At 46.3% G+C, this 23,783-nt stretch overlaps 1 protein-coding gene across 1 annotated transcript in view; it reads right to left on the minus strand.

Annotated features, from left to right (window-relative positions):
• POMT2 (protein O-mannosyltransferase 2) overlaps window positions 1-23,783 on the minus strand; it is a gene marked incomplete at its 3' end in the record, with an annotated part of 46,224 nt that overhangs the window by 17,077 nt on the left and 5,364 nt on the right. Inside the window, exons 2-10 of the mRNA XM_079700668.1 lie at window positions 21,181-21,265; window positions 16,583-16,687; window positions 14,503-14,611; window positions 12,244-12,352; window positions 10,489-10,648; window positions 8,984-9,090; window positions 8,092-8,174; window positions 5,826-5,935; window positions 1,622-1,688 (exon numbers count right to left, since the gene is read on the minus strand). Of these exons, the coding sequence (XP_079556794.1) occupies window positions 1,622-1,688; window positions 5,826-5,935; window positions 8,092-8,174; window positions 8,984-9,090; window positions 10,489-10,648; window positions 12,244-12,352; window positions 14,503-14,611; window positions 16,583-16,687; window positions 21,181-21,265 (935 nt within the window). The remainder of the gene's footprint in view (window positions 1-1,621; window positions 1,689-5,825; window positions 5,936-8,091; window positions 8,175-8,983; window positions 9,091-10,488; window positions 10,649-12,243; window positions 12,353-14,502; window positions 14,612-16,582; window positions 16,688-21,180; window positions 21,266-23,783) is intronic.

Raw genomic sequence — 23,783 nt, forward strand, 5'->3', positions numbered from 1 at the left:
GAGACCTAAATGTAAGATTGGACACTATAAAACTCTTAGAGGAGAACAGAGGAAGAACATTCTTTGACATAAATCACAGCAAGATCTTTTTTGATCCACCTCCTAGAGTAATGGAAATAAAAACAAAAACAAACAAATGGGACCTAATGAAACTTAAAAGCTTTTGCAAAGCAAGGGAAACTACAAACAAGACGAAAAGACAACCCTCAGAATGGGAGAAAATATTTGCAAATGAACCAATGGACAAAGGATTAATCTCCAAAATATATAAATAGCTCATGCAGCTCAATATTAAAAACACAAACAACCCAATCCAAAAATGGGCAGAAGGGCCTCCCTGGTGGCGCAGTGGTTGAGAGTCCGCCTGCCGATGCAGGGGATACGGGTTCGTGCCCCGGTCTGGGAGGATCCCATATGCCGCGGAGCGGCTGGGCCCGTGAGCCATGGCTGCTGAGCCTGCGCATCCGGAGCCTGTGCTCCGCAACGGGAGAGGCCACAACAGTGAGAGGCCCGCATACCACAAAAAAAAAAAAAAAAAAAAAAATGGGCAGAAGACCTAAATAGACATTTCTCCAAAGAAGACATACAGATGGCCAAGAAGCACATGAAAAGCTGCTCAACATCACTAATTATTAGAGAAATGCAAATCAAAACTACAGTGAGGTATCACCTCACACTGGTTAGAAAGGGCATCATCAGAAAATCTATAAACAACAAATGCTGGAGAGGGTGTGGAGAAAAGGGAACCCCCTTGCACTATTGGTGGGAATGTAAATTGATACAGCCACTATGGAGAACAGTATGGAGGTTCCTTAAAAAATTAAAAATAAAACTACCAGATGACCCAGCAATCCCACTACTGGGCATATACCCAGAGAAAACCATAATTCAAAAAGACACATGCACCCCACTGTTCACTGCAGCACTGTTTACAATAGCCAGGTCATGGAGGCAACCTAAATGCCCATCGACAGATGAATAGATAAAGAAGATGTGGTACATATATACAAAGGAATATTACTCAGCCATAAAAAGGAACAAAATTGGGTCATTTGTAGAGACATGGTTGGATCTAGAGACTGTCACAGAGAGTGAAGTAAGTGAGAAAGAGAAAAACAAATATCGTATATTAACCCATATATGTGGAACCTAGAAAAATGGTACAGATGAACCGGTTTGCAGGGCAGAAATTGAGACACAGATGTAGAGAACAAACGTATGGACACCAAGGGGGGAAAGCGGCCGGGGGTGGTGGTGGTGGTGTGATGAATTGGGAGATTGGGATTGATATGTATACACTGTTGTCTATAAAATGGATGACTAATAAGAACCTGCTGCATAAAAAAATTAATAAAATTAAATTTAAAAATTAAAAAAGAAAAGACAGCTCTAAGAGATCTTATCTGACTTGCTCACTGCTTATCCCTATGCCAACAACAGTCCTTGGAACGTAGCAGGGGCTCAATAAATAACTGTTGAAAGGATAACTGACATCCGTAAAGATGGCAAAAAATGCTCAGGAAAGCCCATCCCAGTACCATTCTTTTGGAGGCATGAGAAATGTTAAGGAGGGCTCAGAGTAAGTAATAATACAAGAAGCGCCAGTTCCCTACCGCATTACCTGAGTCTGTATTATGTTTCTTGATAATCCACAGGTTGTTGTAGTCCTTGTGCAAATAGGTGGTGACCTGGTGGGGTGGGGGAGGGAGGAGGAGGTGGGAGGGAGAAGACAGTCACTATCAGCACAGCCAGCCACAGGACAATCAATAGCAAGCCAATGTTGCTTAAGCCTTTTTCAGAATCCCCAGCCACCAACCCGAGGGGCTGTGTTTCCCAACAGGTCTCAGAAGTAGCATTTGGTGAATGCTATTTTCTCTCCTTCCTTCTACATTTAGAGGTCTTTTCCCACAAAAGCCTTTTTGATTTGTCTCTGTGTACCCCTCTGCATCCTATCTTTCAACTTCCCACCTCCTAGAGGGAGGAACCATAACATCTTGTGTAACACAGTCTCCAGCACACAAAGAAAATTTAGTGCATTTTAAAAAAGTCATCAAGACCATGTCTCAAACTTTCTAAATGAAAAATTCATGCTATGATATTTTCTAGAATATGGCCAAATATTTTCTAGAATATGGCCAAATGAAACGAAAAAAGCTCTATTAATATCTTATCCTAGAAGCCTGAAGTTTTAGACATAGCCATTTTGTATATACTGATTTTTTTAAAATTGTATGTGTGTGCATGTGTGTACACGCATATAATGTTGCAATTAAACTACCAGCAAAAATCCTGGGAACAATATACATGTCCAATACTAAAAGAAGAGTTACGTGCTGGTTATATCCACAGGACAGAATATTATACAGCCGCAGAAAATGTTTCAGGGCATTTTTACCCAGCACAGGAGAAGGCGTATAACATGCTGCTGTTGAAAATGGTTACCATTTATCACTAGGCACTGCTCTAAGCACTGGACACGTCTTATCTCTAGGTTGTAGGTACTATGGTTACCCCCACCTTACTTACAAGCAAACTGAGGGTAAGTAATTCGCTGAGGTTAAGTAAAGGTCTCACAGCTTGTCAGCTTGAGAGACAGGATTCAAACGGAGGGAGGGAGCTAGCTCCAAAGCTCCCAGGATAGAGACTGCATACATACAATTATGCTAATTATGTATACAAGCACATAAATACCCAGAAGCAACGGAAACAAAGGCATCTCTCTTACAACGTGAGTTTTAATAACTCCAATTGGACAAAACATGACTTATTTACTTGCAAAGAGATTTGGAATTAGCGTGTAGGAAAATAATTATGCGTGTATTATGGCTGCTTTGTTTCAGTGGCTTTTGCTTTCTCAGAAATAATTAGGGATAATGGTATTAAGAACATACAAGTTAAAAGTTGTGGCAGCCACAGATAAATTAAGTCCACACTCCCCAACAAAAGCTGCATACATCAAGTTCACCCAACTTGATTTTGCTCAAGGATGTTAAGCTTTTGTGGTGCTCGTGTGTGCACTCTGTGCTGTCATTTTGTTTTTTGTTTTTACAAAAACCATTATTATTAAAATTCCTATTAGAAAAATCACTTATTTATTGTGAATATAGTCCATGGCCTCTTTTTCCCCTTGAAACATTTATTTTTACAATGGAGTTTTTTATAATATGAGGTCTCCTAGGGACACAGGTAAGCTATTACAGCAGAATGTTGTACATCACACTATGTGGATAAACATTGATCTTGGATTATGTGTAACTTAAGGTTTTTTTTATACTTTTCTACACTTTCCAATCTTACTTTATAAACGTTATGCTTTAAAAACATTTAAAAATCGAGACCTAGAGCTGTTAACAAGACATTAAACTACAGGGCAGAGAGGACTACTAGAGGTTATTTAGTGCGGTCCCCACAATTTACAGATGAAGACACAGGCTGTGAAAGGCTCAGTGACTCAGTCAGTGACAAAGCCAGGCTCTCTGTCCCTTGGCCTAATGTGCTCTCTCTAGATGACTGTCACAACTTCATGCCTCCACCCATGGGCTTCAAGTGTGTAACACTAAGACCAGCTTAATAGGGCCTTTCAGAACGTGGCTCTTCTCTCCCTTTGCACAGTATAGATGTTCCTGGTCACCACATCTGTAACTTTATCTCCTACGTGACACCAGTAGCAAGGTATCACTATGGAAGGGCTAGCAGTACATTAGACTCTTCTGGAGAGCTTAAAACCAAAACAAAAATGCACAATGCATGGGCCCCATCCTAGGTCAATTAAGTCAGAATCTCTGGGGTGGACCTCAGGCATCAGAATTTTTTAAAAGCTCTCCAGTGAACTCTAAAGCGCAGCCAGGGTTGAGAACCACTGCGTTAGAGAGAAGCAGAGAGTCAAGAATGGGAAACTGGGCTTCCCTGGTGGCGCAGTGGTTGAGAGTCCGCCTGCTGATGCAGGGGACACGGGTTCGTGCCCCGGTCCGGGAAGATCCCACATGCCGCGGAGTGGCTGGGCCCGTGAGCCATGGCCGCTGGGCCTGCGCGTCCGGAGCCTGTGCTCCGCAACGGGAGAGGCCACAACAGTGAGAGGCCCGCGTACCGCAAAAAAAAAAAAAAAAAAAATGGGAAACTGATACCAAAACCCAATACTCTGGGTCAACTTTCTAGTAAATAGGGAAATAATAACAATAAAATATATTGAGAAGCAAACGTTTTTCACAAAGTAAAGATTTTGGTCATCTTGCAGGAAGAGAAACTTCACTTCAAGCTTCTCAGAGCAGCAGCCAGCCCTGAAGCCCCGACCTCTGCACTCTCCTCTCCTCGGGTCACTGCATCCGAGGCCTCCGCCCTGCCCACGCCATGGAAGCCACCCTTGTCAGAGTTGCCAGGCCTCCCACGTTGCCCTTCGAAGGCCTCTTCCTCTGTCCTCACCTTCTCCGAGGTCTCTGCAGCACCTGAACTGCTGGCGTCTCCTCCCACTGGAGACCCTCTGCTCAGCACTCTCCTCCTGTTCTCCTCCAACCGCCCCCCACGTCCACCCTTTCCTTCTCAGCCGCTTCTACCAGCGCCACTCTGAGCGCCTTTAATGCTGCCTTACGTGCTGCTGCTCCCCAGGGCTCCTCTGCTGGCCCTCCTCCCTCTGCACCTCCCTTCAGGGCAATGTCACCCATCCCACTGTGTCACTGACACCTGTATGCTACACACTCACGGCAGAGCTAAAATACACAAAGAAAACTCATCTCCAAAGCCATGCTTCCTCCTCCATTTCTGATTATGGTGAAACAGCGTTATCACACAAACACCTCGACCTCCAGACTACAGACCTGGACATGGCTCATCCCTGACATCTATCAGTTACCAGGCCCTGGCATTCAACCTGTGAAGAGTTTCCTGAATCACTTCCCACCTCTCTCCCTGTGGTCTCTGCCTCCCGTTCACCATCCTTTGTCATGATTATTGCCTCTAGTCTCCTCCTCCTTCCAATCCACCACACTCCTGCTAGAGCAGTCCTTCTAAACTAGAAATCTAAGCACATCTTGTCCCTTAATAAGTTTCAGTGCCTCCCCAGCGTCTACAGAACAAAATTAAATCTACTGTACCACGTAAGGCCTCTCCATAATCTGGCCCCACGGACCTCTCCAACCCTATCCTTCTCCCTCTCAGGCATCATCCACCACAGCCACATCCACCACTCCTTAACGTGGACGCCGACAGTTTCACTCACTCGTTCACATCATACTCACGGCTAATCCTCCAGAATGCACGTCATACGGATTATCTCACTTAATCCTCACAACAACCTTATGATGGAGAGAAGTACTACTTATCTTCCCCAATTTAAAGATGAGCCCACTGAAGCACAGAAAGGTCAAGGAATTTGTTCAAAGTCACACTCTAGTGGAACCAGGATTCGAACCCAGATAAACTAGTCTGGTTCCCAAGCCTGTGTTTATAACCATTACGCTCTACCTATCATCCACTTCGTGCCAGGCACTGAGCCTTCCAGGAGCCAGCAATCAAACAGCAAAGAGACAGGAGGAAGGAAGCACTCACAATTCAATGCGAAGAGGGTTACCACACAGGCTTGTAAAGGTGCCGAGAAAGCCGCCCACACCAGACGCACCTAACCCAGGAGCAGGCAGAGGTAGGTCATGGTGGTCAGAGGGGAACTCCCCAGCTGAAGCCTAAGGAAGCTGGAGTTAGGCAGAGGAAAAGGATGTTTCAAGCCGGGGAAACAGTGCGGGTAAAGGAGAGGAAGCCAGAAAGAGAACGGAGGGTTCAGTCATGGCAAACAGCTTAGTGCTGCCGCAACACAAGCGCACAAAGGGCTCACTGACCTGCTGCTGGCGGGCGCCGATGCCCTCGGGGTAGAGGTGCCCGTGCGAGTGGAGGTAGCCGACGGCCATCCGCGCGCTCTTCACGGTGATCACAGAGCCATAGGCCAGGTCTGCAGGCAGACGGCGACGGCGTGAGCTGGCGCAGCGCTAGACCTGCCCCTGACTGCAGGGGCCGCCGAAGCCACAGGCCTCCCCAACCCCTAACAGACTCCACTGGGCCCCGGACTGCCGAAAGCAAGATGCGCGGCTGCCTTCTCACCCCAGTGGAGTCAACTCAAGCGGAGTTCACCAAATAGTCTCTCCTGTCCCCTCCCCTCCCTCCTAAGGACTTCAGAAGAAGCTGGGTATTAACCACGCTATTATCAAGGCAAAAGACTAGGAACAACTTGTCCTTCAGTCAAGGTCTATCATATACATTCCATGGATTAAAGAAGGAAGAAGCATCTTATATCTTCATCTGGAATGTTCTCCAAGATACAGTGTTACCGTAGACTGTTAAGAGAGACCTTTCACTATATATCCTTTTGTGCCTTTTGAATCTAGTACCACATGTGGTAACTGTTCAATGGTGTTCTGGGTTTTTACTCTGAATTAAAAAAAAACAAAAACAAACCCCAGAGTAAACAGCTTACCCAGGAGCACCCATCCCCTCCCCACACAGGCCCCGGCTTATGGAGGAGCCTCTTTGCCTTCTGACTGTCCCTCTTCTCCACGCCCTGCAATCTGGCTGCCCGCCATTCCCCACTCCACCAGCGCTGGCTGCTCCTGTCTCCCTTTGTTCGTTCATTTGGTCGTTAGACCGTATCGATTACACGGTGGATCCAAAGGTGGAGGAGACCTGGCTACAGACCTAGTGGAGCCCAGTCTTGGGGACGATGGCGTCACACACTGAGCAGCACAGGATGATCAGCAAACGTTCCATCAAAGGTGCGACAGTGTGTGACATGGTGGGAGCCCAGAGTAGAGTAGAACAAATTCTTGCCCAAACAGTAAAAAGAGGAGGGCTTGATGGAAGAGAATATAGCTGAGCCAGGCCTTTTAAATAACGAGTAGAAATTTGCTAACCCCACCACTCCATCCTTCTAAGTCCCCGTGCTGGGCAACACACGCAGCCCCGCACGCTGCCGACCGCAGCTGCTTCTCGGTTATGCTCTGTCCCCCACCTCAACCCCACATGCCCTCACGGACTGCCCCTGAGCAGCCCCTCCCTCCTGCAACCCCAGTGGCCTGACCGCACCCTGTCGTCTTCCTCTTTCTGCAGTTTCCTCACAGACCACAGCCACTGCACAGCATCGACCACCCCTTACTTGGCTAGTCCTCCTTTGGAAGCCTCAGCCCCAAGCCCACTGGCCCCACTGCATGGATTTCCTCAAGCATCTCAAAGCTGACTTCTCCAGTGTGAAACCCAGTGTCTGCCTTTCCGAACCAATTTTGCCTGCTTTCCTATTTTTCATTCTTTCCACACTCCGGGCGGGCCCACTGTGTTCTAGGCCCCGGAGAGACTAGAAGACATTGTCCTTGCCTCCAGGAAGCCATGACCTGGCCCCGACCTATCTTGTCAACCTTATCTTCCAGTATTTTTCTGCATATAACCTATGCCTTAACTTTTGCCCTGTTCTTGGCTTTGATCATGCTCTCCCTTCTGCCTGATACGCCCTCTCCCCCGTCTCCCTCTGCTGAAATCTACCCATTTTTCCAGGGCCTGACTCCGAGGCAACTCACTCACTCTAATCAACCCCCAACCCCCTAACAGAAGTGATCTCCTACACCTTTGATCCCCACAGCTCTGCGTTCCCTCTTTCTATACTTAACACATACGGTCACATCATGCAGAGGTCCTCTACTGCAGACTCTACTCCAGACTCTCTACTCTGGAGGGCATCCACTTACAGCCTCCGACGTGGCTAACACTTGCTCAGTTACCCGGTGTGAATAGTGAATGGATGCGAGTAGCAGGATACTCTGGTGGGAACTGACCTCTAGCCCTGAAGGGCCTTGTTCCTTCACCAGATTCTCTCTGTTGGTCTTCCCACAGCCACGACGGACAAGTTATTCTTTAGGGTCAAAGAGCTCGTTGCTCAGGACGTCTTCCTCTGCACTTCCTGTGTTCCTATTCACTCTCTTGAGTGCTTGGACCAGATTTAACTGGATCTCTCTCCCACTTTGCCCATCTAAAATAACTCAGGCTGTCATATCATCTTTTCCAATTCAACTCCCAGGAATCCCTTCTGTCCTTCCACCTTTGTAAAGGACAAGAGACACTCACGTTCAGGGATGGAAGCATTGTGAAGGTTGTTTCCTGAAAGCCGGGCCTGGAAGGCAGAACTGAAGAAGCCATCACCAGGACCACTGTGGGGAAAGGCAGAGGGAAGACAGCCAAATTAATGGAGTGAAACTGTGATTTCCCAGGAGCCCTAGGAAGAGCTCTGCACAGCTGGTTTAAAAGAAGTACAAGGGAGTGGCAGTGTGGTATTGTGGACAGACATGGGGGATAGAGTCAGAGAAACTGGGGTCCAAATTACAACTCAGCCACTTACTAGCTAGGTGAACTTTGGAAGATACCTGGCCTTGTTTAGCCTCAATTCTTCATTCATAAATCAGGGATTTAAAAAAAAAAATCAAAGGAATTATTATGGGACTTCCCTGGTGGTCCAGTGGTTAAGACTCTGTGCTTACAATGCAAGGGACGCGGGTTGGACGCGGGTTAGATCCCTGGTCGGGGAACTGAGATCCTGCATGCCGTGTGGCACGGCCAAAAATTTAAAAAAAAAAAGAATTATTATGACTAAATGAGATAACGTATATAAAATGCTGAACACAGTTCCTGACACATAGTCACTACCTGTTAAATGGGAGCTGTTGCTGGTGTTATTGTTATTAGTATCCTCACTCCAACTGCACATGCTTATGGTGGCCCGTCCCTGTTAAGCACAAGGAACTGTGTTTAGGGACAAGGGGCAGTTTGGCTATTAGAACATTCTCTTCTTCCTTCAGGCCAGGGTACCCAAAAGATAGAACATAGGAGGAAACCAACAGGAAAAAAACCCTGGGTCCCCTCCGAGCATCCCAACCAGACCCAGGAAATCACACGGCCCCTCCATAGGCTTAGAGGCAAGAGGAAGACTGGAAGCGAGACACTGGAAAGGCTCTGGCTGTACCTTTTATTCAGCACCATGAAGTGAACAGCGTACGTGGCCGTGTAGAGAGCCAGCGGCAGCACTATGAGGCACAGGATGCGAGCGGTCAGATGTTTTCCCACCGTCACCTGCAAACCAAGCCAGTGCAGGGTGCTGGGCATATGAGGCATTATTATGCCTTATGCCTGACATGTGTGTTATCTGTAAGTTTTTATGTGTAAGTCATAATCAGAAACAATTGAAAAACTAATGGCTATCAAGAAAGAAAGATATGGGGAAACCCTAAGCCTTCCCATAACACCCCCCACCAACCAAGCACTGCAGGGGGCTGAACCTGTGCCAGCCCTCCACTGCCTGTCCAGACCCTCACCGAGGACCCCGGGCTGTCCCCACGTTACTGCCAAGGTGTGGCCTGCATCTTCAGCATCGTCACTCATCACTCCCTCTCCATCCTAGTCACACTGACGCCCTGCACTTTCCCCATGCTTCTTGCACTGTACCAGCCCCACCCATCACATTGATGACTCCTCCTTATCTTAACTTTGGGCCTCAGCTTCCTCCTAGAAGCCTTCCTGGATTGCCCGAGACTGGGCTTGTGCTCTCCTCTGAGCTTTCACAGCCCTTGTAGGCTGGACCATGACTTATTTTTCTTTCTTTCTTTCTTATTTCTCTCTCTCCATTGTCTCTAGAGGGCAGGAATCTTGTCTTAATCATCTGCATATTCTGTGTCTCACCCTTAGCAGATGGTCTGTCTATATGTTCTGAATGAATAAATGGACTTGTTGGGACTTTGGTTCAGAGGTGCATTACAGCAAAGTATCAATAGTTCAGGCCTGGAGTCAGCCTCGCCTGTTTGAATCCTAGCCCTGAAGGGCCTTGTTCCTTCACCCAAGGAACATACTACTTGTATGACATACTACTTGTATGACTTTGGGAACGTTATCACCTCTCTAGGTCTCAATTTCCTCATTTGTCAAGAGGGTAATAAGTACCTGCCTCACGGGTTTGTTATGAGGAGGAAGTGAGATGGTGAAGGTAAAGCATTTTGCATACTGCCTGACACAGAGTCAGCTCTTAATAAATAATATTGTAATAAACCATAAGGCCCTTACAAGCCTCCAGACCCAGAGACTCTGGGTCAGGAAAAGAAAATTTTAAGTTCAGAAAGTCAGTCTACCAATTTTACCTCAAGTCCCAGGCAGCCAGTGTCTGTCACACATTTGGCATGAGCCCAGATGGACAGAATCCCCTGGCTGGGTTGTTTGCAAAGCATTTAAAAACCAATGCAGGGACAAATGCCAAAAGAGAATCCCAAGGATATCAGTCCATCCTCCCTCTTTATACCTCTCCAGCCGGTCAGCCACGGCCCACTCCCTGCTGCCCTGCTCCCTACAGAGGGCAGCCGGATGCAGCCCACCTCGGGCCCAGAACACGGCTGTTCTGCCACCTGCAGCAGAAGCAGAGAAAGACCACTGGCTCTGCTAAGCGAGGAGCGGGGGAGCAAAGACATTTCTACAAGTTCTCACCATTGAAAGACTGAGGTCTCCAAACAGGTGCCAAAGGTCTGAAAGGGTGTTCCACCCCACTTGCAGGATGATAAAGAGGCCAACAAACTTGACCCCCAGAGCACCAGCTAGATTAACGCCAGTCAGGCTGAGCCAGAGCCACCAGGGGGCAGAGAAGGGCCTGAAAATCAACAAGGCACAGAGTTCAGTTTGGCAGCTGGAACCAAACTCAAAAGCAAGAGCAGCAATGGGGAAGGCAGAGGTCCTCTGACTCTGGGAGGCTGCACTGTGGCCTCTCTCTTGAGGGCTCCCAACCTCAGGGACCATGCATGGCTCCGAGGAGGATGTGGTCTGTGAAACCCCTGAAACTGCAGGAAGCACAGTGTGAGAGTCAGTAGGTGATTCTTCTGGGGAGAAGGGCCATCGCTTTCCTCGCTAAGTACAGGGCTTCAAGTAAGCAAGAGGCTTATTCTTCAGTGGTGACCCATCAAGTGGAAGGAAAAGGAAACTCCAGAGAAGCCTGATGGATTCAGGCAGCCCTGTCCTTTGTGCCACCTCTGGACCCTGTAAAAGCCAGCAGTTACTGAGTGCCTACTATGTGTCAGGCACTGTTGCAAGCACTTTACACGTATTAACTCATTTTTTTTTACATCTTTTTTTTTCTTTTTTTTTATTAGTTTCTGCTTTATAACAAAGTGAATCAGTCATACATATACATCTGTTCCCACATCCCTTCCCTCTTGCGTCTCCCTCCCTCCCACCCTCCCTATCCCACACCTCCAGGCAGTCACAAAGCACCGATCTGATCTCCCTGTGCTATGCGGCTGCTTCCCACTAGCTATCTACCTTACGTTTGGTAGTGTATATATGTCCATGCCTCTCTTTCGCTTTGTCACAGCTTACCCTTCCCCCTCCCCATATCCTCAAGTCCATTCTCTAGTAGGTCTGTGTCTTTATTCCTGTCTTACCCCTAGGTTCTTCATGACATTTTTTTTTCTTCTTATCCCTACAACCCCCTGGAGGCAGATCCTGACATCAGCCTCTTCTTCCACACGAGGACTCGAGGTACAGAGAGGTTAGGTGATACAGCCAACTGGCAGGGGAGCACAGTGCTAAGCCCAGCAGTCAGTTCCCAAGCTTGCTGCATTTAGATCGCCTGGTGCTCTGAGCTGCTGTCTCCTCATCCCCTGGCTGACCCCCTGCCACAGCAAATGCTCCTGAACAGCCAAGACCTATGTGTTCCTGTACCTCTAGCTCCTGGCACAGTACCTGGCACATAGTATGTATTCAAGAAATGGCAGGTGGAAGGGGACGTGGTGCACGTGGAAGATAACCCAAATCCGGAGAGAGCTGGTGGTCACTGCTTGGTTGTGGTGAAACCAAGGTGACTTCTGAAAAAGCCTTGGCAGAGCCAGCTCTTTTGGTCTGAATAAAATGAATGACCTACTCTACTCTCTCAGAGGCAGAAGGATGATCTGGAAGGGACTATTCTGGAAGAAGGCCAGGCCCTCCAGAACAGCTTTAGAATTGACTGGGGCCTGCAGGGATCCTCTCGACTGATGTAGACCCTTCAAGCCAACCTTTATATACCTTATTCCCATCACCAAGTCAGGATTGGCTGCAACCACTGAGGGCAGGGAGACAAACAGTTCCCAGGCAATATCTATTCTGGTGCCCCCCACCCGAAGCACCACACCCACCCTGTCCCTGGTCATTACAGAAATTCTAGAGCTGCCACAGCTTCTGACACCCCCTCCCAAAGATGGTGTTTCTGACCTGTTGGCACAGGAGTTGTACTTGACCATGCTCAGCATGGCAGCCATGATGAAGAACATCAAGATGGGGTCAAGGAGGATGTACTGGGACAGAGTGAGGCATCCTGTGTCTGAAAAACATGAGCTCAGTGGTCAGAAAGTGGAATCCGAGATGGGCCCCCCTGAGAATCAAACACCCCAGTGGTAAGAAACAGTCCCCCTTGTGCTTAGTTGCATTTGTGCAGTCAAGATTAGATGGGCAACTGAGTCATCTGGAAGGTGGAAGGCCACAGCTTTGGGGTACACCAAAGCCCAATGATACGAAAGAATATCTCACACTGCTTCCAGGCCCTTGACCCACAAAGGGATCATGTCATTCATTCAGATACAGTGATCCTGAGATGAGGGCTCCTACTAATGTCCACCATCAAAAAGGGAGTTCTGCTACCATGCTTATGCAGCCACAAACTACATACACCCAGGAAAGAATCTTACCATTTCATATGAAGTCTCTGTTGGGAGTTGATTCTCCATGCAGGTGCTGAAGTGATTTTTTTTTAAAACAAAATTTCATTACATCATGGCCTGGGCTGAGTCCTCCAATGTCTTCCCATCTCATTCAGACTAACAAGCTCCTTCAGACAGCCTCAAGACGGCCACCAAAGCCTTCATGGTCTCCCCACCTAGCCAGCCTCCTCTCCCAACACCCTCTGCCTCACTCACTCTACTCTGGCCTCACTGGTCTTCTTGCTGTTCCCTGAATCCACCAAGTGCTGCCTTGCACCAGGACCACTGCACATGCTATTTCCTCTGCCTGAACACTCTTCCCTCAGATCTCTGCATGGCTTAATCTTTGGCTTCGCTCAGGTCTCTGCTCAAGGCCACATCCTCAGGGGGCTCTTCACAGACCACCCTGCCTAAAACATAATCACTCCCCATTACTCTATCCCTTACCCTACCCTATTTTCTACATTGTACTTATTGCTTAAGGTGCTACATTACAGACTTAATTTACTTGCTTATTTATCATCTGCCCCACTAATGAGCAAGCTCCATGAGAGCAGTGTCTCATCAGCGTACCCTCTGAGGCCAAGAAAGTGGCTTAGCACAGAGTAGATGCTTGAAAATAGTTGTGGAATGAAAAATGAATAAACGAATAACTGAAGAGGGAAGTTAAAGACCCAAGGAAAAAGCCACCAGTCCTCTAGAAAGAGACCCTGTAGTCTTGAAACATTATCTGTCAAAGCAAAGCCAGAGGGACTTCCCTCGTGGTGCAGTGGTTAAGAATCCGCCTGACAATGCAGGGGACACAGGTTTGATCCCTGGTCCAGGAAGATACCACATGCCGCAGAGCAACTCAGCCTGTGCACCACAACTACTGAAGCCTGCGCACCCTAGAGCCTGCGAGCCATAACTACTGAGCCCACACACTGCAATTACTGAAGCCCACACACTCTAAGGCCTGTGTGCCACAACTACTGAAGCCCGCGTGCCTAGAGCCCATGCTCCGCAACAAGAGAAGCCACCGCGATGAGAAGCGCGCACACTACAGCGAAGAGTTAGTCCCTGCTCACTGCAACTAGAGAAAGCCCGCGCGCAGCAATGAAGACCCAACGAAGACAAAGAAAAAAAAAACAAAGCCAGAATCGCCCCTAAATTCACCACCTAAACTGGTCTGGACTTCTTCAAATGTTAAGCTCTACGAGGTCAGGAATTCACTTTCATGTGAGCAAGGCTAGAAACAGGATCAATTTCTATGGATCAATTCTCAATTAGCCATGTGAGAATTATCCACAGAAATAAAGTTCCCATTTTGTTATCCTCTGCCACCCAGCTACTTCTGTGGCATCTACCTTTGCATTCAGTTGAAATTAGTTTAAGGAATGCAAACTAATCTTGACAGTAACCTAAGAGAAGCAGAATTAGAACTGTAAGCCTCCTTCAAACACACACACACGCACACACACACACACACTTACACACAAGCACACATAAACTTGTTATCCATTCCAAACTCAAATGTGGATAACTTGCAGATAATCTATTCCTTGGGATTACCCATACCAACTCACCACTCCAATAATATAAAGGCTTGCTACATATAAGTATTTATATATGTAAGTATTACTAGTGAATAAAAGGAGACTTGCAATACATTTACCCAATCCTCAAGTTACTTAAGAACTGGGCCCGTAGACAGGATCTTTAAGCATATTGATTTCCAGCTACATTCATAGTGTGGCAGTCAATATCCCAAGAAACGTGGTCTAGGACAACTTACCAAAGGTGAGGAGGGCAGCCGTGAGCAGCGCTGCCGGGAGGGACTGGGACAGCTCCAGAACAGTGAGGTAGGCAAAGGGGATCAGCAAAGCACCGAGGAACGCACAGAACTATGGAAGGACGGGAGAAGCAGTCAAGTAACTAACTCAGCAAAGCAGCAGGGACCTACTTGGCTCGGTACAAACTAATCTTTTAAGATGGAGGGCCCTGATGATGGCATGACTTGGTGACCTAAAATCACCTGTGATATGTTTAAATATGAAAGGGGTGGTGTAACAGTGAAGCATCAAATCAAGCAACATTTCCCATTAAGCACCAACTTGTGCACTGACAAGAAATCAGCAAAGTTCAGCCAGGGACGTGTGGGCAAGACGGCCCACGATTTCAAGTGGGAGACTCCGGGAATGGACCGTCCCATCATTGCTAGCTGTGACCTTGACAAAGTCACATCTCTGTATCTCAGCCTCTCCTTCTGTGTAATGTGAAACTTAAGAGTTCCTACCTCATAGGGTTTACTTTTTAGATTAAATGAGCTAAAGTTTATTACCACATAGAAAGCTCTTGATAAACACTAGCTTCTGTTATGAAACTGGGTGCAAGTTGAGAAATACCTCTCTGAAGGTGTTTTAATATTTTAGAGAACTCTAATGTTATTTCTGTTATTTTTCCCTTGGTCCTTTTATTCAATCACATCAGGAATCACTCTTTAATCTATAGGTTGTATTTTTTTTTTTTTTCGCTACGCGGGCCTCTCACTGTTGTGGCCTCTCCCGTTGTGGAGCACAGGCTCCGGACATGCAGGCTCAGTGGCCATGGCTCACGGGCCCAGCCGCTCCGCGGCATGTGGGATCTTCCCGGACCGGGGCACGAACCCACGTCCCCTGCATCAGCAGGTGGACTCTCAACCACTGCGCCACCAGGGAAGCCCTATAGGTTGTATTTTGATTTTAGAAAAAAAGACTGCTTGACACTTCAGCATCTGGAGGGTTGTTTTTCAGTTTTGTTTTGTTTTTAACCACCAGTGTTCTCTCCTTCCCCCTATCCTGTCCATCAAAAGTAATCAGACAAACCCAGGGGAATGGAAATTCTCACATTTGGGTTGTCACTTTTTGTTAGCAGAAAGCAATGTGCTCTAGTGTGAAAGGGAACAGGGCTGATATATTTGGCCTTCTCATTTCCATAGCAAGTTCACAGTGAGTCAGGCCTATATCCAATTATGTATGCTATGTGGTATTCAAACATCATTAGGAAGACACAGAATCACTTAAGAATATGAACTTGAGGGTAGTGGACACTTCTTGTTTAATATGGAATGGTATGACCACACAAACAAGCCAGTGATTAGCACAAGTAATCACATGGCATTTATCTAAACTGCTTTGATAAAGCAGTGTCCTTGAGGAAAGGGGCTTGTAAATGCAACCTGCTCTGAGAGCTCCACACTGGAGGACGGTTTCCACAGGTCTTATTAGCTCCAGGTACAAGGTCCCCAGACAGTTGGGTATTTAGGCCCTGCCATGCCCCATCAAGGCTGGTGCTGGGACTCAGAGCACAGAGGGACCAGGCAAACACACACTTCCCTTAAAAGACTAGAAAACCCCTTGTGTGCCTGACACCTTCATGGGGAAAGAAAGAAGAACTTGGTGACAGGGGTGTGGGGATGCTGAAATGTTAATAAAGGCCCTCAGAGGTAGGCAACACCCTAGCAATTGTGGCTGCAGGGGAAGGACGCGTAGCCTGCCAGTGTGCTGAGGCCAATGTTGGGACTGCAGGAGATTCCAGGCTGCCTGAGTCCCGGGCTGCCCTCTGATCTGAAATCTGATGCCTCACGTTGGCAGGAGAACAGGTGACGGGGTGCGCTTCCTCCTGTCTGTGTCATCGCTGTATTATCTGTGGCCTCCCTCTCCCTTCCTGCCCACCCCAGCTCTGAATCTCTACTACAGGGTACAGGTCCAATCCTCCTCCCCCACCGAAGTCCCTTTATCTACACCTGCCACCGCTCCAGGGCTTCCAACTGTAACATTTCTGACTGAGTGTGGCCCCAGGGCTGAGTCGGGCAATAGCAAGTCAGGAAGCCTTACTCCTCTCATTCCCAAGTAGCTGTGATGCTCATATTTGTCCCCAGGCTTCTGGAACAAAAAGGTGCCATCATATCCACTCAGGTAGCCAGCAAGACCTATCAGCATCTGAGGAGAGAAGGGAACAAACAAACAGATGAGAGACCTCAGAGAGAAGATTCCTCCGCCCCCTGAACTTCCCTCCAGCTGCACCCAGACCTTGGCTTCCCTTGACAACTGTCCATAGAAGGAGCTACCATTGTGACATTTTCTCCGGCAGCTGTTGCAGAGCAAAGAATCTTTTGTCTACAGAGCTCATTGCTTGAAACAAATCCTCTCTTGTGTTAAGGCCAAGTTCTTGGGAACAGTGCAGAGTGAGTATTTAGGAAGAAAAAAATCCCACAATTCAAAGGGCAGGGCCAGTGAGGGGCTCTCTCATTCAGCCTCCTTTCATTTGTTACGAAGTAAAACACGACAGCTCATGGGGGAGGCCATGGGCAGGGGCTGATTCCTGGGAGACTGGGCCACTGAAAAGAAAATGAGGTTCCAAGTCAGAATGGGGAGGGAGGAAAGTGGCCAAGTTGCTACACACCAGGAATAGAGAAGAGGGAAGAAAATGGGAAAGCAGAATGCAAACACAGATGCATTTCCCCAGAGGGGAAGAGAGAAGTCCCAGTGGAAACAATGCCAAAAGGCCAGGTACTGGTTTCTCCTACCGCCAGTATTCCAAAGGGAGGCCAACCTGGCACATCCCAAAACAGAACAAATCAACTGTAAACTAAGACTGGGAGCTGTAAATCCTTCAAAATGTTCGAGAGGATCAGCCTCTTCATTTCTGTCTTTCCTTGACCGTCAACAGTGTAAAATTTTCTTTTCCACACACGTAATCAGAAGCAGCTAAAACATAAAAACTGTCAGCAAATATCAAGCATCTGTAACAGCCCCAGGCTGCCTCGGCCTGACCCCTGTGCTCGGGTTCGGCTGTGTGGAGGGGCAGAATACACTGGCTGTGTGGAGGGAAAGCCCTTCCCAGCGATGCTGCTTGTGGGGGCTTGGATTTGGACCACTAACCAGCTCACTTTTTTCTCTAAATAGTTCTAAACACAGTCACTCTCTGTAGTTCTGTGTCAAGGTACAGAAGCCAAAGTTCAGCAGTAAATTATTATGAAGCTGTATTTAAAAAAAAAAAAAAGGAATCCCAGGGTCCTGAAGTTAATTTAATATTAATTAATTTAATGTAAAATAATATAAGGTATTGAGAAGACAGAGCCATCTGAATACCCGGGTGAACTTAAACTGACAAATGACAATCAAATGAATGTCCCTTCCCCCCTGGGATCTCAGAGGACAGACCCGCCTGGTGCTGGCATAAATTCCCAGACTTCTTGGCTGGTCTGGTAGAGTGAAGAAATGCACAGATGGTTTGGATCTCAGAGCCCCCCATACTAGCTCTCTGATCATAGACAATACTTAATAATCTCTTAACTACAGGTAATAAAACCTTCCTTGCAGATGGTTGTGAGGCTTAAAGGTAGTGTTGTAGGTAAAACACTTAGCACTCTGACAAGCGTTTAACAAGCACTCAAAATTCAGTTCCCTCTCAGTTTCCATAAGGTTAAAAGTAGCCCTGAGCTAATTTCCTAACTAAAGAACTCATTCAAATCAATAAGAATAAGAGCAACTTATTAGAAAAATGTTTTCATAGAAAACAAAACACAGATGGCTAGTAAACATATGGAAAAATGTTCAACGTAATTCAGAAAGACATGAAAATGAAAACAGTGATATACCATTTTTTACTCTCAAATTCGCAAAATTTTGGAAGTATGATCATACCAGGGCTGGCAACGATGTGAGGGAAGCAAGCACCCTCATACACTGTTGGTGGGAGTATATATTATCACAGCATTTTTGCAGGAAAACTTAACAATGTCTAACACAAATCTAAATGTGCATATTATTTGACTCTTTAGTTCAGCCGCTGAGGCTCTTTTGGCTACACCTGCAAAACTGTGAAAAGATAAATGTAAAAGGATGTTCATTGCACTACCTTTTGTAATGGCTAAAGACTGGAAATAACATAAATGCCCACCAGTTGAAGAGAGGCAAAATGATTTATGGCACAACTGTATAACAGAATAATCTACAGCCATGAAAAAGAATGGGGTACATTTTATGTACTGATGTGGAAAGAAGTTAAGATATATTATGTTTAAAATACAAGTTGCTCAACAACTTTAGCCTGATCCCATTTGCATATATAATGTGCTATTCACATGTGCTAATATATATGTGTGTGTAGAAATGCATACACACTTATATCTGTATAAAGTTTCTGAGAGGATATATAAGAAACTGTTAATAAAGGTGACCCTGGCTGCCTCTGAGGAATAAAAATGTGAGGGAAGGTAACTTTTGACCTTTTATTTCCTTCTGTACTGATCAAATTTTTTGCTATGTGCAGGTATTTTTATTTCTTTTAAAAGTACCTATTTCCTTGGAGCCCCTGGCGCCCAGGGCTGGGACCAGTGTGAAGGGGCAGGTATCGGGGCCAGGACTGTAGGAGAAAACGTTCTGTTCACCACTTCATGGGGCTTTTGATTCTTGGACTGACTTGGCCTCAGAACCTATGAAAGCTACTTTGCTTATCACTCTCTTTCATCCAGGTAGAGCACAGGACCATCAGGAGATAAATTAGAGGGGCAGATGGATCACACTCTCTGGGGGCAGCCTTAGAAAGAAGCCTCACATTTCTCCCTTCACACAGGGGCCACATGTGAGGAAGGGAAGGCTTCAGCAAAAACAAATCAGCAAGTGTTTTCCACACGCCTTCACTGTGCTGAGCAATAGCAGACTCCAAAAACAGACAGGCAGGCCCCAACTGAAAGACTGGGCTAGGTTTCCTATGAAAATCTCCTCTACTGGTAGGCTGGTTCCCAGGCTAGCCCAGTGCAAATATTCAGCACGTTCTGTGGCTTAATTCTACGGCGGTAACAGATGTACTTGCCCGAATACTGGGGCGAGGCAAGTTCATCAGGCAGTGGTATAATGGTTAACAGAGCAGACTCTAAGCCAGTCTGAACCTTACTAGCTGCCACTTACTAGCTTTAATCCCTCTGGCAAACTACTTATAGTCTCTGAGTCCCAGTTTCCCCTTCCGTAAAATGAGGAGACAACAGTACCTACTTCATAAGGTTGTTCTGAGCATTATATAAGTTAATGCATCTAAAGTGACTAAAAGAGACTGTTCAATTGCTCCAATCTTATTGTTGTTATCTTATAAAGGAGACAGAAAGAGGCATTACATTTTTTGCTCCTTCTCTGGGCTCAGAGCTAATTTTGAAATAGGCCACCTAGGGACTCCCCTGGTGGTCCAGTGGTTAAGACTCAACGCTCTCAATGCAGGGGGCCCGGATTCGATCTCTGGTCATGGAACTAGATCCTGAATGCTGCAGCTAAGAGCCCGCATGCCGCAACTACAGATCACACATGCCACAACTGAGACCTGGTGCAGCCAAATAAATAAATTAAATATTAAAGAAAGAAAGAAAGAAAGAAATAGGCCACCTATCCCACCTTCCTCTCCACCCCTCCCACCTGCAGGGCCTTGCCCCTGGTCCCTACCCCATGCTCTGGTGCTTTCCCCCTAAGCCCACCTGTCACAGATCACCACCCCTGCCACCCCTCACCCCCTGCCTTCATCCCCAAGTACGCCATGCTCCAGAAACACTCTCCATCTTCACACTAGGCAAATTCCTGTCCCCTTAGTACCAGAGAGCTCAGTCTCCAGTTAGGAAGAAAGGACTGAGCGAAATGCCAGGGCTAATCCATTAGCCTTCTCGGGGGTGCTTGTTTTTAAGAGAGTAAAATGAATTCTGATTGGTGGAGTTTCTAATTGTACATCATGTGAAAGGAACAAGCCAAACAACGTGCACGCTGGGAACAGGGAGTGGAAAGGAGTTTCAGGCCCTTGTGGACAGTCAGCTCCCCTAAGCTATTTCTGCTTTATGCAACAGATTCCTTCTCTCCATCTCTCTCTTTTTTTTTTCAATTAAGATAAAATTCATATACCATAAAATTCACCATTTTAAGGTGTACAATTCAGTGGCTTTTAGTTTATTCACAAGGTTGTGTGACCATCACCACTACCTAATTCCAGACTATTTCATCACCCCCAAAAGAAATTCCACACCCATTTAGAGTCACTCCCCAATCCTCCCTCCCCCCAGACCCTGGCAACTGCTAGTCTAGTTTCTGTCTCCATGGATTTGCCAATTCTGGAAACATATAATATGTGGCCCTTTATGTCTGACTTCTTCCACTTAATATAATGTTTATGAGACTCATCCATGTTGCAACGTGTGTCAATATTTCACTCCTTTTTATGGCTCAATAATATTCCATTGTATAGATAATACCACATTTTGTTTATCCATCTATCAGTTGATGGAATCTCCCTCCATTTCTGAGCCCAGAGGACTCCTAAAAACACCAAAGGTTTCCCATGAAAGCAACTGTTCTGGAAAGTCAGGGAATTCTTTCTACAAGCCCAAGAATTAAATCCAAATCTAAGACTTGGCTCCAACTCTTAGGAGAGCACTGTCATTCATCACACTGCTCACCTTTCCCAGAGGTGGGTGCACATCAAAGAAAAAGGTGCGGTTGATATAGTAACTTCCCATTTTTCCAAAGTGAGTTTCATCCCAACTAAAAAGAAAAAGAAAGAGAAATGAAATTCTTAAAATTATCATACAACCCAAACAGCCTTAATAAAGCATGGTTAAAATTACAGTTAAAACCAAAGGTTATAAGTTTCAAGCAGTTAATGAGAAAATCTGGATTTAAAAAAAAAAGGCTTTTGACACAAGTGATTTGAGGAAGCAAGACATCAGGCTGGTCCTTAATCTTCATTTAGACAGATGAGAAAGGCTAGCAAATACTTACCAACCAGTTATCATAAATTTAAGTTAAATCTATACTTATTCTGTATCTTGAGTTTCTATTTATTTTAAAAAGGCGAAGAGTTTCCTATACTATAAAAAGTTTTGCAATAAGAGTTTTCTTCCAAGTCTGCTAACTTCTTTTTTTTTAAATAAATTTATTTATTTATTAATTATTTATTTTTGGCTGCATTGGGTCTTTGTGGCTGCACACGGGCTTTCTCTAGTTGCGGGCGCTACTCTTCGTTGTGGTGCAAGGGCTTCTCATTGCAGTGGCTTCTCTTGTTGCGGAGCATGGGCTCTAGGTGCGTGGGCTTCTATAGTTGTGGTACATGGGCTCAGTAGTTGTGGCTCACAGGCTCTAGAGCGCAGGCTATGTCGTTGTGGCACACGGGCTTAGTTGCTCCGCGGCATGTGGGATCTTCCTGGACCAGGGCTCGAACCTGTGTCTCCTGCCTTGGCAGGTGGATTCTTAACCACTGTGCCACCAGGGAAGCCCCAAGTCTGCTAACTTCTAACCCTAAGACAATTTTTGCTACTAGACACTACATTACTCTTGCTGTTACAAACTACACTGTGGGCTACTGATCAGTAAGAGCCTATAGACCATGGTTGTGCCTGGAGTCTGATTTTGCTCCCAACCTTGTGATAATTAACCTGCTAACTATGAACTCACTGACCTTATTATAATGAACTAATAAGTATATAAAAAGTGAGGGCTTTCTTACTAAGTTAACAACCAGTCTAAAAACCTATCCTCATTATTTACAAATTATTTAAAAATTATTTTGCAAGTAAGTAAGTGATTCTAATACACTAGCTTTTAAACACAATGCAAAAATCTTGTTCTTCTACACAACCACAGTAAACCTTTCACACCTTACACGGGGGCTTCACAGCGCCAGGCTAGTAATCCAGCAGAACCTGGCCATTTCTGTTTGTCAATCTCTCCCTGCAGCTCAGAAGAACAGTTGCTTTCTAGTGACTATCCATCCCCAGGTCAGCTTCTATAAGTAGTTATCACTGTCCTACAAAATAAGGGGCAAAACATGCTCTTACCAAAAATGTGGGGTTCTTTTTTTTGTTTGGGTGTTTTACACACTGAGTCTAATAAATAGGCAGAAGGGTAAATCTACTTCTGCATCTGCTAAGCATATTGCTTGACATGAAATGAGGACAGTGACATGGCAATGTTAAACAGAAAAATAACTTCCAGGCAGTGTGACAAAATACATTTGCAGAAAAAAGAGAGATCCGGTCCCAGCTCCACCACCCACTGTGGGAGCATGACCCGGCAAAATCACTCACCCTCTCCGGATCTCTTTTCTCATCTACATGATGAAGACAATAGTAGCATCTGCCAGTCCACCTCGCAGGGAGGTAGGTATCAGGTAACACATGGGAAAGAACTTTGCAGACTATAAAGTCCCACACATGCTGGGCACTATTTAAACTGTCCCAACATTTGTGGTTAGTTTTGAAGTCTGTTTGGAAACATATTAATAAAGGGGTGTAAGATTTTTACTTCAAGTAAAACTAGTAGCAATAGTCACGCTTCCTCTTGGCTTTTACTGAGTGTTTGTGGTGGGACGGACGGTCTTCTCTGGCTCTCTCTTGCTCTACAGACCTTTCAGGGTACGCCAAGAATGCAAGGTCCTAGCTGCTCTTTACTCAGGCCACTTCTCAGGGTTATGCTTGCAGCAACCTTGAGGAAGACACCACGTCTCCCTCTCGGACAGAGAGCAGTCTTGTTTACTGCTTATTATAAAACAGCAGATTCCCCAAGATCAATACTCCTCAGCTGTGATTCAACCCCCTGCATGTGCAGGCATTCATCCAGACTCAGGGTATCACATGGGACACTGGGGGCAACGGGAACTGATGCCAACATACTGATGCTCATCCTGCTTGCTGTGCTGTGAGAAATAAAGGCCTTTGTCTCTGACCCAGGACTTTGTCTCCCGCCAGCATCCATAAAACACTGACAGGCTAACTCATTAGTTGGCAAGTCACGTAAAAATAAAACCCCAAACCCTGACAGTTTTGGTGACAAGCATAGGATGCTAGTCATAGCTTTCCTTAAGAGAAAGGACAAGGGCCATCATGGACTGGGTTAGGGGATAAGAGAAGACTCCCTGGAATCTGGTAGTGAATGCTCTTGCCCAAGTGGTGGGGAAGGCAGGTAGTAAGAATCCCCCACGGTCCTGCCTATGAATGAGGTTGAGGGGAGAGAGGCAGGATTGAAACAAACCGTCTGAATGCTGCCTTGGTTACCGCCCACGGCC

This window comes from Hyperoodon ampullatus (assembly GCF_949752795.1).
Source record: "Hyperoodon ampullatus genome assembly, chromosome: 3".
Taxonomy (NCBI): Eukaryota; Metazoa; Chordata; class Mammalia; order Artiodactyla; family Ziphiidae; genus Hyperoodon; species Hyperoodon ampullatus.